At 43.6% G+C, this 15,191-nt stretch overlaps 1 protein-coding gene across 3 annotated transcripts in view; it reads right to left on the bottom strand.

Moving 5' to 3' along the window:
• Window positions 1–229: 229 nt before the first annotated feature.
• Window positions 230–15,191, bottom strand: part of ST6GALNAC6 (ST6 N-acetylgalactosaminide alpha-2,6-sialyltransferase 6) — a 42,474-nt gene continuing 27,512 nt past the window's right edge. Inside the window, exons 1-6 of one of the 3 annotated variants that reach the window (XM_018565521.1) lie at window positions 14,326–14,336; window positions 11,041–11,105; window positions 9,053–9,229; window positions 7,174–7,583; window positions 4,678–4,785; window positions 230–826 (exon numbers count right to left, since the gene is read on the bottom strand). In XM_018565521.1, coding sequence (XP_018421023.1) covers window positions 622–826; window positions 4,678–4,785; window positions 7,174–7,583; window positions 9,053–9,229; window positions 11,041–11,055 — 915 coding nt within the window. In that variant the 5' untranslated portion in view covers window positions 11,056–11,105; window positions 14,326–14,336 and the 3' untranslated portion in view covers window positions 230–621. Of the gene's footprint in view, window positions 827–4,677; window positions 4,786–7,173; window positions 7,584–9,052; window positions 9,230–11,040; window positions 11,106–14,325; window positions 14,337–15,191 lie in introns of those variants that run through there. The other 2 variants (XM_018565520.1, XM_018565522.1) reach the window with 2 other exon arrangements.

Raw genomic sequence — 15,191 nt, 5'->3', positions numbered from 1 at the left:
AAATGAAAATTGTATTGGTCTTTCTTCTAGAACCTCTTGGAGAACCTCTTTAAATTACCAAGCATCACTGAAGATTAAACATCAAGGGGTAATAAATTGAGGACCAAGGCCTATAACCTAAACTGGCTTTTTTTTCTTCTTCACTGTTTGAATCCGTTAATAAAATTAACAGACATGTGAATATCTTCATAATTTCCTGTTCTTGTTAAAGCGACCCATCATGATCAAATATTTTCTGAAACAATTAATTGTTACCAGCTGCAACCAATCAACTTCTTTTATCTTCTGATTTAACCTGGAAAGAAGTAAAGAAGAAGCTAACAGGTTGCTAGGACCAACCGAGACATCACTCCTTTGCAACAGTCCCGATCACGAGGCCCACTGTGACTGGTTTGTCCATCTAATGCAGTGCCCAAGTCAACTGAAGCACATACAACCTCCCAGAATCCTTTGCTGCACAACCATATCAAAACAGTGTGAACTGGCCTACAGAAAAGACCAGTTCTGGCACTCGGGACTTCCTGTGTCTGAGATTCACCTTTATGCTGGAGAGCACTCTATTCCATACACAGGAGACCAGTGAAGGTGGAAAAAGGACAGACAAGACATTAAAATCACGATTTAGTTTGAGTTGTCTGGATCTTCGAACCACTCTGGGTGCGAGAAAGAGATGTTATATACAGATGACCAGCGCGCAAACACCAGTTTCTCTGTGATGAAGCGGTGGTGATTGCCTCTTCGTCCACGTTCATTCTGAATGTAAGTGGTACACTCATCAGAACCTCTGGGCTCGTAGTAATGGTACGGCATCTTGTGCTGCCTCTTGCTGAGGATGGAAAAGAGAGAGAACAAGTACTTTGTTAGAAAGTGACTATAACAGCTAAAACCACAGTTGATAAAACAGCTAAAACCACAGTTGAATTCGTGGAACTTGGTACAATGACCCTATTAAACAACAGATTAATGATAGGCATTACATTGCCATTAAACATACAGTATAAGAAGGAAATTACATGAGCGACACGATAAAACAGGCAAAGCTCTAAACCTACAACAAACATAATATATCTATCATGGGCCGGATCTACTCTCTTTGCTGCCCCAAGGCCAGGTTCCTCAATGCGCCCCCCCTACCCTCCAACCCCCCCATGGAGAATGGCAGATCTGCAGGTGGCATACAAGTGACATCGTCCAGATCACTCGTACAAAACAAGCAGCAGCTTCCCTGCTGTACATTTTGCTCTGCTTGCCCAAAGCAGGGCTAAATGTAGAAAACAACTACCCACCCGGCGCCCGGAACTGCATGTCCTGGGCATCAGGAGATAGGAGTTAGTTATCTAAGTTCTGCATTCTGTATCAGTTCATTCTCTCTAAAGCATAAACTCTAGGAATTGATTTTAAGCTGAGACGTGTATCAGTTTGAATTCCTCACATGATCATGCCAAACAAAAGGGCATTTATCTTATAGAACAAATAACCCGTCAAAGACAATTGCAATAATAACTGGAGCAGTGATGATCTCAGAGAGTATACCCTTCATTACCGCACACAATAAAATGATTTGGAATGGTAATAAGATAAAATCCTTTAAAAAAAAGATCCCTTTAAAGCGTGACTCGATGGACTTGTGTCCTTTTTCAACCTGACTAACTATGTAACTATGTGACACTGCATTTATAATAAATATTGCTATCATCGCCACACAAGCCATTTTCTCAATTCATGTTATTACGATTGCGGTTCTATTTCATTTTGCAGCTGCCTTTGGTTTTCTAAAGCTGACAAAAGAGATTTTAAATGTTGCTTCAATGTAACCGTGGCAACTGCAGCCATTGTGTACACTGTGCACAGAAAGCCAAGAAGATATAAAGCAGTGTGCGTCTCAACCTGCAGCCCAATGCAATCTGGACCAATGAGTGTAGATCCATACAAAGTGAAAGTGTAAAACATAACGGCCAAGCTACATTCATGAAGGAGCTTGACCTACAAAACATACATCATGGTTTGCATCTTTCGTGACTCTTCATTGAATAAACAAGATTGCATTTCCATTTCCACTTCCTTTTTGTTTGGTATGAGCCTTTGTAAGATTGGCGTATGGCGTTCTTTGCACCCATAGACACGGCCATAATGAAACGGTTGATCATCAAACGGTTGATCACGCTGTCAGAAAGGTTCTGCATTAAAAAACAGATGAAATGGTGCTTGCGTTTAGGCGTGTATACATAAGCATCTGTATACCGCTTAGACGCGTGAGATTCTACTTCCGTTGAATTTACGCGTTTAAACGCATTTGTATGCAGACCTTGGACGCAAATTTCTGAATATTGATTTTATGGATCTGAACGCAGCGTGCGTTTACTGATCTTATGAGCCCATAGAAAACAATAGAAATGCGTTCAGTTCCATGGAAATAAAAACAATTTACTGATAAAAATTCTGCTTTTTATGGCCGTGGGCATGAGCCCTTAAAGGGGATCTTCACCCTTATTTTAAAAAGGACAACAAATGCACCTATAGAAATGTTTAGTAATGACAATCTACAATCTACACACCTCCAGTGCCTCACTCAACCAGGCAAGAACTACATCACCAGTGCCTAGCTTAACCAGGCCAGGGCTAAATCACAAGTGCCTCACTCAAACAGGCAAGGGCTACATCACCAGTGCCTTGCTTAACCAGGAAAGGTCTACATCACCAGTGCCTCACTTAACCAGGAAAGGTCTACATCACCATTGCCTCACTTAACCAGGAAAGGTCTAGATAACCAGTGTCTCACTTAACCAGGAAAGGTCTACATCACCAGTGCCTCACTCAGTCAGACAAGAGCTACATCACCAGTGCCTCACTAAACCAGGCAAGGGCTCACCAGTGCCTCACTAAACCAGGCAAGGGCTCACCAGTGCCTCACTCAGCCAAGCAAGATCTACATCACTAGTGCCTCACTGAACCAGGCCAGGGCTACATCGCCAGTGCCTTACACAACCAGGAAGTGTAAGTAAAAGCAAAAATGATTGTTTATCTAATGAATGTAAGATGATTTCATATCAGCACGCATAAATGCATGCTGATGTGATTTTTAGTGAAAGGGGGTAAAGACCCGCCTTAAAGCAGAACTGAGCCGACGTGGGTCACCATGACGGGCACCTCCCACAATGTACAAATATGGATGTCATAGTTATGGCAAACTTACTTCTTAGTTTGCCCCCCTACAGAGAATACAAATTTGCGTCCCCCTCATCCCTCTGTTGCTGGTTCATCTTTCTTCAGCCATTGGGTGGACACTGATGATGTCACTCCCACGTACCGGAGCTTCGTAGTCCAGACACTCAATTGAGCTTTTCATACATGTTTGGCAGGCAACTTTTTGCAAGTGCAAAGGAGTTTTTTGGGAGAAGAGACATACAAAGTATCTTCTTCCAAAAATTCTACCCACCAGCAATGTTTTTTTTTGTGGGGGGGAAATTAAGTTGCGCTTCAAATTGTACAGTATAACACCAATCCCACAAAGACTCATAGTGGTTGTAGTCTCAGGACATAGTAGCAATATGGAAGCCAGTGGGTAGAGGGCCAGACATCTGATGCACCCAGAAAAGTGACTGATACTGAAGATCCTTCAGTAACTGTAGCTCTCCAGTGGGGCCCAGATAGGACTCAATGCCCGCTGGACAGGTAAGCATTATGGATCTCCTTTTTGCAGAGTTATTTTTGTACACAGTATTTTAGCAGTGGCACGGTTGCTTTAAAGTGCAATTGTGGTTTGGCTCTTTCAGAGAAAAATTAAAGATTACTTTAAAGAGTAACTATGGTGAAAAACTAAAAATATACCTGTATTTCTATATTGAATTTTCATAAGTTCTATCCCACTCCTAATAACCATATACATCCAGAAGTGAGTAAACTTACTTATTGAAGATGTCTATTGGATGTACTTCCTCAATGCATTGACACCATGCACTTATTGTGTCACCACGCTCACAGAGCCTGCCTCCTGAACTACACCTCAACATCTGAACAATATAACATAATCATTGCTTGCTGGAAGCCATGCATGATAGGATATGTAGCCTTCAAAAATGGAGCTTGCATCACATCAAGCAGCAAGTTGTTGAAAGTGATGGGCAGACGGAAGGCAGCGCTCACTACATAAAAGGGATTTTTTTCAAGCAAGCTTTCATTATCTAAAACAAATCTAGTATGTATTCCTATTACAATTATGTTATAACAGGATGGTATTTGCTGGGTCTTTACAACTCCTTATACCTACCAATAGACAGGAAGCAGGGGCGAACATACCATTTATGCAGACTGTGCAGTCGCACCATTGATATAAATTACAAATATTAAAGTCGTCCAATTGGGCTATTATTTTAGGACCAGTGACAATGTCACATGAATGAATCCCACACATAACTGTCTGAGATGGGGAAGCAAAACCTGCTCAGAACACTTTTCTACCTCCCTGCAATATGCAGAAGCTGCAGCATTAGATTGAGTTATTTCTCATTCCAGCGGCCAATAATGGGCCATTACAATTCTCAGCAATTGCTCAGATTCCATTATTCTGCAGAAATAGGTTCTCCAAAACCTTAACCAAACCAATGATAATGTCGCCCTGATTGCTATCTAATGGGAAAATCCTCAGCATTGTTAAAGAGTAAGAGAAAGATCTATTACCTGCAGTAGTTAGGTGGTACCATTCCATATACATGAACATTATTACACAGCTCCACCGCAATCACCATTGTAAACCAGCCCGTGCTGAGCCAGGAGTGAGACTTCTCCCTGCCAGAGACAAAAAATGCATTTGCTGAACACGTATAATGTTGTAATGTGATATGGCTCCCATTTGGTTTTAATGTGATATGGCTCCCATTTGGTTTAATTTATACAGGAGAGCTCATACACACACAGGGGTAGAAGAGAATGAAGATGCATGTGTTTTTTTCTCCCCCGTCACCTAGTACGTCCAGCATATGAAATAAATATCTAGATCGTTACTAGCCAGAGCTGCACAGCCTCTGGGTAAAATCTTCCGAAATCTTTTGAGCTGTACCTGCATTTGCACACAACGGCTTTCATACACCTCTACAGCTGGCCATACATCTTTGCAGCCAAATTGGGGTTAACACAAGCTGACCGTGGAACATCACTCAATTCCCCTATCCATGCAAAACAGCATGGATGGAGGGATCTCCAATATCGGCTATCGTATTCTAACTACTGGCAACTGTGGTTGTCGGAATTCAATAGACACGTGGGTAAAGCTGGGAAGATTTTTGCAAGAGGCTGTGTGAATCTGGGAGGCCAAGATCTCCAGACAGCAATGTTCTAAGTAAGTATTTCCAATGCTGAAAGTGCTGGAGGCAGAAGGGTAGGGTTAGTTAGAAAGGGTGCACTAAACCTGAATACATCTTAACCTAAGAGCAGACATTTAATATATTGCATCTAACCATTCCTTAGATGTGGTGGCTGCAATACATTTTCTGCAAGTACAAAAAAATACCGGTTGATCCTGCCAAAAATCTAATTTCCTCGTAATTTCCTGTGTGCTGAACTCAAATTTCAAACAATGTTATCAACTTTTCTAGCTATCTTCTATGAATTACAAAACAGCTCCATTACATAGAAGGTCATAGAAGGAAGATGAGGAGAGGGTTAAGTGTTTGTAGTCCAAATCAGGAGAACAACTTAGAATGACATCCACCGTTCCTACATAGATACAGTGCAGTAAGTGATGTCACCTTAGGACAGGAAGAGTGTTACTGGCAGGATCACCAGGTAAAAAAAAATGACACTTGAGTTAATCCGAACATGGAAAATACATGGGCATCCTGCCGAATCAGCTTTGGGTTGGGGAATTCCCTGCCCCAAAGCAGACCATACACAAAGGAGCGGGATGCTTGTGCTGACATAATTTACCTTATATGGCCATATTAGGTAAATGTCATTTGACTAATATAGCTATGTAGCCATATAAGGTGAATTACATCACTGCACCTACCCCCTTTGCTTACCTGAAGCTGTGGACAAACCCCCTGCTGATTGGGCAGCATGGAAGGACCTTCCTTCCATGCTGAGGAGGGCCTTCACCAGGTTCGGGGGAGCTCAGGTTTGGAACAGGTTAATTCTGAACCTGAGCTCGTCCCTATTTACAAGACCAAAAGGTAGCATCTAAGGAAAGTTCATTATTAGGTTACATACACTTTAAAGGAGAACTATGGGGTAAGCGTTTTTCCTCATAGTTCTAAGGGTCACGGGAGGACACAAACTAGCGTCCTCCCGTGACCCAAAGCTCAGTATACCGCAAGCTACAGCTCGCGTTATACTGAGACCGCCGCAGCCGGGACGGATCCCGACATTACTGTGGAGATCCACCCAGCTGCGTGATTGACAGCTGGCTATGCCTATCTGGAGGCAGAGCCAGCTGTACCCGCACCCCTCCCCCGTCCGTTCCACCAGTCAGCGCTGGAGGATTGGACAGGGGAGGGGGGGAATCCCTGCAGGGAGCCGTGAGTGACAGTTACGGCTCTCTGCAGTGACAGGATCAAGAAGTGAGGGAGCGACGGTAAGTGTTTGATCACTTCCCGATCTATTGAGCCGACCTGTGACAGTTTCATTGTCACACGTCGGCTCGAAATATGAGGCTCAGCTCATAGTTCTCCTTTAAAGTGATGTTTTAATTCAGGATAGAGTAGAGAATGCTTAAACTCCTGTCAAGTAATTTTTTGCTGTCCTGCTGGGGAGATTTCCTTTCACTTCCTGCCTTGGAGATGCAGCAGAAAGTAAAATGAAAAAAATTAAAATGAGGGCATTTCCTCTCTTAGACAGTTGTCCCCAGAACAATCGCCCTCATTGGAAGATTTTCCCTCACCTCTTCTCTGGTGACAACTGTTACATGTTGGATTTGGCATCACTATCTGTCAAACATGCACACAATAAAAACTTAACATAGGTCCTAACTGTTGCACACTCTATCCAAAAACCTAAAACAAAAGTTTGAGCTATACAAAAACTAAAAAAGTGCCCCCACATAGTCTCATTATTTGCCAAGGAAGGGTACTCAAAAAGTGTCAAGCAGCCTACATATGGCTGGACATCACCTATCTTTTTCCAGATGGGTCTATATAACACTGGGATTGTATATGTACTTAGGAATAGGTTGATTCTAACCGGTCTCGTCCAGTCTCTGCCCGGAACAAATCGTCAAACCTCATCATATTCAGAGGAGACAAAACGAAGGCTGATACGTTGGGGAAAGCAGAGCTGGCTCTCTCGATGATGTGATACAGGTTGGCTTTGCTGTTTTGCTGCATCTTGACCGGGGGTCCCCAGAAAATAAGCGCCTGCCTTGGAGCTCGGCTCAAGAATTCCTGTGGCCTTCGCAGCACCCGGTACACGCTAGAGTGAGCAACCACCCGGAAGGTTGTCTTGTTACCCACGTCCTTTTCATAGCCAGTGGTGGGAGCATCGTTCATGCGGATGATGCATTCTGCCTGATCGATCTTAGGGCCCAAGCCGGTGTTCAGAAGGTGGCTGGAGCTGGTAACGAGGATGCAACTGTTGCACTTGGAACCTAGAGTCTAAGGAGAGTTTCAGAGGTCAACATTTAGGTTAGACTTTAAATCATTAAGTGGATTCAATTATTTATTACTCCAGGTAAACATATAAGGATATACAGTTTGGACCTCCACTAAGAATATATGCAAATATAGACTTTCTGAAAGTCAGTATTTGCATATGACTAGGCAGCCCCCCCAATGTGATGGTGCTTGGGCCTGGTGATAGCCAACAAGCACTGCATTGTGGCAGGAAGAAAGGAGTCTACATGTGTACCCCATACAGAGCGATATTGGGGTTTTTTGTAGGACTGCAGCCAAAGGACTGAGCTGTGGAACATGGGGACATTTGCCACCTCGGCCAATAACAATAACATATGTTGGCCTGGTGGACCTAGTTGAAGATACTTCACCATCAAGATTTCAGTCAGAGGCCATATAGCTACTTGCTACCCAAAGGACTGGGCTGTGAAACAAGGAGGTATTTACCACCCTGGCCAATAATAAGATACATTGGTCTGGTGGACCTAGGTGAAGATACTTCACCATTACGTTTTCAGTCAGAGGTTATATAGCTACTTGCTACCCATTCAGGCCTGCAATCACAGAATTTGGCAGAGGCTCGTCATCCATCACTGACTCACTTTGCAGCTCTAAGATGCCATGTGACTGAATGCAGAGATCCCCAATGGAAGTTGATGCTGCAAACCATGTCCTTTGAACACGCACCTCTTACGATGGCCCCCAACCAGTAAGGCCCCATGGTACATATCGCATGATACATTTTCTTTCACCCCAGAAATGTACTAAAGACTAGACATGTGCGATTCGTTTCGTTCCGAATCGAAATTCGGACGAATTTTCGGAAATTCGGACATTCGGATGTATCCGAATTCCGAATTACAGACATAACGAATGCAAACGAATCCGAATTTCCATTTCCGAAATTCGGTAGCGTTCGTACGTTTCGTTTTCTGTTCTTATTCGTTTCTTATTCGTTTCGTTCGTTGGAGCAAAGTGACATTAGAGGAGAAAAATATTTTTTCCCCCTCAAATGTCACTTTTGCTGCAAACGAACGAAACGAATAAGAAACGAATAAGAAACGAATAAGAAACGAATAAGAACAGAAAACGAAACGAACGTTCGTACGAACGCTACCGCATTTCGTCCGAATCCGAATTCCCAATCCGAATTGACTTTCACACCCGAATCCTGAAAAACGAAATAACACAAATCCGAATTTAAAACGAAACGAAACAAATTTTTTGGCAGTGCACATGTCTACTAAAGACAAGATACCAAGAGCTGAGAGATTGTTGGTTACATGAACATTCTTCTCTCTGCAATGTCCAATGGCGGCTCTAAGCAGCGTAGAAAGAAAATTGTTCTCTCCCCACACTTCTCCTTAAAATATCAAATTATTTTGCAACTAAAAACAAGAACCAGTAACAAGAAAATATACGATATCTCAGAAGACACACAGACATCTCACCTTGTTTCCAGACACTGAGATGTAGCCATCTTGTATCCCCCATTTTCTAATGTTTGGTGGGTTGTGATGCTTGATCTTGAGCTCCTTGTAGTTGAATGGTTCCTCGTTGTTGTTGGAGCTCAGAATAATGAGGAAGGTGACTAAAGCAAATATGAATATGAGGGCAGCGGTACGACCCTGCATCAATCCATTAGATGGACAGAAGAAACAGAATGGAAGAAGAGAAAGACAGTTCAGTTTTGACTCCATGAACAAGATAGCTGCGGTGCTATGTAATGATGAATGAGGTGCGTAACTAGCATATCGTATATTCTTCATTTATTAAAATAGCACAGTTATGAAAGTGTCAGGAAAAGGGCATAGGAGCAACCTGCGCTGTCCTGCCTGTAATCTAGGATGCCCCATACAATAGGCATGCTCCTAGAATCTATGGAATGATCGCTTTCCTACTTTCAAAGCCTTTGCATGCATAAAGCTATCCCTATTGCTGCAGCAGCTGAGCTCAGCTTTGCTGCAACAGGGGCGGTAGAGCACATTGACTTAGTGTTTAGCACTTCTGCCTCAGAAATGGGGTCCTCAGTTGAAATCCAGGATTGGCCAACACACTATATGCTTGCATGGGTTTCCTATCACACATGGTAAATTGGCTCTAGTAGGATATTCTTCTGAGTATGCACAATATGGCTGCCTCGCATCTGCCCAAACAGTGGATGAAGTGCTATAGAAATATCACCTAATAAAATTCAAGAACTAGGCCAGCTACAGGAAGAGACCCATATCACTATGTTCTGTTCCATGAAATCTATTGCTACCTATCTGTTCCTTTCCACCACATCAATAATCCTGTCAGGAACCAGATCTGAACCCAGGGCCTCTGCTGTAGCTGGTGGTGGTTCTACCTGCTGAGCCACCTTAGAACTTTGAATAGCTCCTTGCCTGATCTCCTGTGTAATCCTCAGTTAATTTAAACCTAGTTTCTGCTGAACTCCTTGCTCCTCCCTTGAATTTCCTATTTAAGCCCTGCCTCTGCACTTCCTGTTTGCCAGATTATTGTGCTCCTGCCATTATCTTGCTTCCTGCTCCCTCAGTGCTACAATCTACTCATACTGCTACCCATGTACCGACCTTGGGCTGCTGATTCACCGACTACTCTCATCGTCTTCTGATTCATACCTGATACATTTGGCTACTGACCTCGGCTTGTTCACTGACTACGCTTCTGCCTGCTCCTCCACTACTACCCTCTGCTTGTGTACCAAACCCAGGCCTGTTATACTACGAATTGCCTGCTGCTTCAGCTGCTGGACTCTGAGCCTGATCCCAGATCGTGACAAATCCTTTCCACCCACAAGAGTTTCATCATTAGTCAGAGCATGGCCGCGTCTATCCGGCACATTTGTAGGCTCGTCTACAAATTTCATGAATGCTATCTGCCTCCGACCAACCATAGCAATGTTCAGTCGCAACATCAATTTTCCAGTCCCACCATGTTCCTGCTATGTACCAACCTCCTTATTTGTACATAAACTGTCGTTTTTGTAAAATTTTGTAAAAGTTTTGTAAAATGATTTAAAGGTTAAAAACCCGACACAGTATAAATCCTTCATCACTTCAACACTAAAAAAAAACTACGTTTTGGCTGATATTTTATGCTAAATGGCCCAAGGTGACCTATCGAGCCCTCGGTTTGCTTCCATGCAATTTACAAACAATAGGGAAACTTTTATGTGCTATTTGATTTTGTTTTATACAGACAAGCTGAATTGATTTATGGCTTTAATTGCTTTAATAACAACCATTGAGGATCATTTTGTACATTGTGCACATGAAAGGTGACATTTTGTATTCCTGTGGTAGAATAGACTGCTTTATGTATGTGGATAAAGCACAGTTCTGCAGGTCAGTGTTACCGCAATGTAATGGAATGATTGCCATGCATTGTGGTTTAGATATGAGCAGTAGTGAGGTCAGTGCGCAGAGATTATTACACTTGTGTTAGTCATCTCCCAGCTGAGTCCTACTATGGCTCTGTCATTTTCTTACATCCTTGCACCTACAGGGAAGAAAAATGTTAATTGTAAATATTTTAGGACATAATTAATGTTCTCTCCATTCTTCCGTGACACAACGGTACTCTGATGTTAAAGTATCTGTAACCCAACCAATGAAATCTCTGTCTCATTTTCAGTATTTTTAAATCTGCAACTATCTTCAAAAGAATACCTGGCGATCTTGCCATGAAGGTCCTTGTTCAAACACTCCCTGGTGTAAGGTGACAATGTTCTTACTGCTTCATCAAGATATAGTTTACCAAGTTTGGTGTGAAGGAATCAATTGGCCTGCACAGAGTTCTGATCTAAACCCTACTGAACATGTTTGGGATGAATTGGAACACAGATTGCGAGCTTGGTCCTCTCAGCCAACCTCAGTACTACCTTGCAAATATTCTTTTTGGTTGTATGAGCCCAAATCCCAAAAGACCCACTCCAAAATCTTGTGGAAAGCCTTCCCAAAAGAGTGGAGCCTGCTATAGCTGCAAAGGGTGAGGGGGGAACTCCATGTTAATGGCCATGGTTTTGGAATGGAGTATCCAACAAACTCAGGTAGGTGTGATGCTCAGATTTCCACAAACCTTTGGCCATATAGTATATGTGCATTTTCCTCAACCACCCCGGATACTGAGGATATAGTCCCAGGGTTCCGCAGATCTGAGATGTGTCCCAGGGACAAGCACTGGAACGCTCATTCCTGTAATTGGCTCCAAGCCGCTATAGCAGCACTGCTGGGCTGAGTGATCTCCTGACAGTAGCTTCCAGCAGTGACCTGGGACAAGGATCTCTGGCACAGGTAAATACTGTGAACAATTGCTAATGATGTTCTGGTGAGGGAATCCACTGAATGCCAATGCTTACCTATTCCTGTTGGGGAAGGTGAATCCAATGGCCACCAAGGCTTGCCAATACCTGGGGGGGTAGGGAAGAATCCCCTAATTACCTCTAATGCTTTGGGATGAGAATACTTTGACCTCTAGATCCTTGGGAGACAGGGTGAGAATCTACTCACCACTAATGAATGCTCTTGGGGGTGTGATGGGGGAGGGGGGATCCACTGACTGCTAATAATTGCTCTTGGTGGGTGGGGTGGAAAATCCACTCACTGCTAATGATTGCTCTTTAGGAGTAGAATGGAGAACCCACTGACCACCAATGCTTTGTGGGATGGAGGGGGGAGGGACGGGGGGGTGGGGGGGGGGGGGGGGGGCATATGATTGCCCCTGGCCACTAATGTATTAGAGGTGATCTAATTGCCAGTTGCCACTCACCATAATGATTGGTGGGGGGTTCTTCTCATCACTGACTACCAATGATATGGGAGGTATTTTTTTACTGCCACTGAGCAGGAGTTTGAAGGCTCTCTGTTACATGCTCCTGACCCATTCCCTTTATGGTGTGAAGGGAACTAATGTATTGGGGGTAATCTAATTGCCAGTTGCCACTGACCATAGTGATTGGTGGGGGGTTCTTCTTATGACTGAGGTGATATGGGAGGTACTTTTTTACTGCCACTGACCAGCAGTGTAAAGGCTCTCTGTTACATGCTGCTGACCTCTTCCCTTTATGCTGAGTTGAATGTTTCATAGTCTTGATCACTGTAATCTATACACAATGTTGAATGTTACATAATTTTGACTGAAGTGTTGCTGCTTCCTATGTAGCCCTTAACTACTTAAATGAAGCTCTCCATAATGTAAGCTCAGATAAAGTGTTAGCTCACTGTCTATCAGAAGAGTTGTATTTTTTTATAAATGATCCTTTGTCCTGAGGTTTATCTGTATCTTTCAGACTCTCGCTTGTAGCACAGTAAATCATTTTGTGGGTACAATGATAGCAGCATATATGTGCAGGGTATACAGAGAGTAAGCACTGTCCCTTTAAGTCACACTAATGTTCAGTGCATTGTGGACAAGCACAATTGTTGCCGTGGCTGCGTGGCATGCTGTTTGCTGCTTGTCATCACCATCAGCGTGCCCCTTATTTTCAAGTTCTAGATTTGGGAGGTATGCAATGATAGTCCAAAATACAAGCTTGCTGAAAGTACGCTATACTTTCCCTTTTAGAATTTCTATTAGTTACAGAATCATTTAAGTCTAATGCGGGCTTAATTTATGAGAGCAGATCCAGCAAGAGGATTTTCGCTTGTCACAGCAATTTTGTTCAGCCTTCATGAATAAATTCAATGATGCAGTCAGTCATGATGTGCTCTTGTTGACTGAAAATTTAAAGCTGAACTCCGGAATAAGCATATATTGTATAAATAAAAGAGTTATGTGTATTCTTCCTGGAATCTGGTGTGCTTTGTGTATTTCTTCTAGATCTGTTCAGTAATCCAGTGTGAAACGTGGAGCTTCCTGGCATAAAGACCGCTCACTGCTGCTCTATGTCTCCTTGTGCAGGGTGGCTGGTCTTGTCTCCGCCCCCTCCTGTAGGTTTCTGCAGTAGGTGGAGCCTGCTGGAGTCCCTCCCACAGCTCTGCTCTTTGCACAGGTTATGTTTAGCACAGTGATGATGTCACAGCTACTTTATAAAGTAATGTCTGGACATTTGGTGCAGACAAAGTGGATTTACATTCTCTGCGGCTATTGAGAAATATATTTCAATAAAAGTTTTTGCGCCCAGAGTTCAGCTTTTACATTATTGAATAAGCCCAACAAGACCATGCAGTGCACTGTAGCCCATAGCCTCCAGTCACACATGGTCATTAATTTTTTTTTCTTCCCTGATATAATAATGAATATCATCTGATTGGCTGCTGTAGGTCAGGGCATGTTGCTCCTCATTTTCTTTTTAACAAGCCTGTAAGTGCCGCACTTGTGTGAAGTGTTGTGCAATGCAGTGATCTGATCCTACTGCTCATTATAATGCTTTCCAAGCCTGCACCTCCTTATTGTAGTGCGAGGGCCCCGTTCCACATTAACACAAGCTGGATGTGTTTCTATGGCAACCAAACTGCGAAGCTGTGAGATTGCATCCCCCTCGCCCCCCCAACGCTCATCAGGCAGAAGAGAGGAAATGGGGAGGTGGGAATAGACATAGAACAGCAGAGGGAGAAAGTGAGAACGAGGTACACTTAATGCTGATAAAAGCCGACAGGACCAGACTGAGGTTTTCGAATCCGCTCTTATATAAAGTACACGGTGAGACATATAGACGTTTGCAAACCAGGCTGAGCTATAATATTGAAATATCATCACCTCTGCTGATCTGGTCTAGCACTGGAGCCATAGTGTTATTTTAAGAACAATAGTCCACATACACTATATTACCAAAAGTATTGGGACGCCGGCCTTTACACGCACATGAACTTTAATGGCCTCCCAGTCTTAGGCCGTAGGGTTCAATATTGGGTTGGCTCCACCCTTTGCAGCTATAACAGCTTCAACTCTTCTGGGAAGGCGTCCACAAGGTTTAGGAGTGTGTCTATGGGAATGTTTGACCATTCTTCCAGAAGCGCATTTGTGAGGTCATGTACTGATGCTGGACGAGAAGGCCTGGCTCGCAGTCTCCACTCTAATTCATCCCAAAGGTGTTCTATCGGGTTGAGGTCAGGACTTTGTAGAGGCCAGTCAAGTTCCTCCACCCCAAACTAGCTCACCCATGTCTTTATGGACCTTGCTTTGTGCACTGGTGCGCAGCCATGTTGGAACAGAAAGGGGCCATCCCCAAACTGTTCCCACAAAGTTGGGAGCATGAAATTGTCCAAAATGTCTTGGTATGCTTATGCCTTAAGAGTTCCCTTCACTGGAACTAAGGGGCCAAGCCCAACCCCTGAAAACCAACCCCACACCATAATCCCCCCTTCCACCAAACTTTACACTGGGCACAATGCAGTCAGGCAAGTACCATTCTCCTGGCAACCGCCAAACCCAGATGTGTCCATCGGATTGCCAGACAGAGAAGCGTGATTGGTCACTCCAGAGAACACGTCTCCACTTCTCTAGAGTCCAGTGGTGGCGTGCTTTACACCACGACATCCCGCGCTTTGCATTGCACTTGGTGATGTAAGGCTTGAATGCAGCTGCTCGGCCATGGAAACCCATTCCATGAAGCTCTCTACGCACTGTTGTTGTGCCAATCTGAAG

Source organism: Nanorana parkeri, unplaced genomic scaffold (assembly GCF_000935625.1).
Source record: "Nanorana parkeri isolate BGI_ZX_2015 unplaced genomic scaffold, ASM93562v1 scaffold854, whole genome shotgun sequence".
Taxonomy (NCBI): domain Eukaryota; kingdom Metazoa; phylum Chordata; class Amphibia; order Anura; family Dicroglossidae; genus Nanorana; species Nanorana parkeri.
The sequence above is the reverse complement of the archived record's forward strand: the minus strand, read 5'-3'. Positions and strand labels throughout refer to the sequence as shown.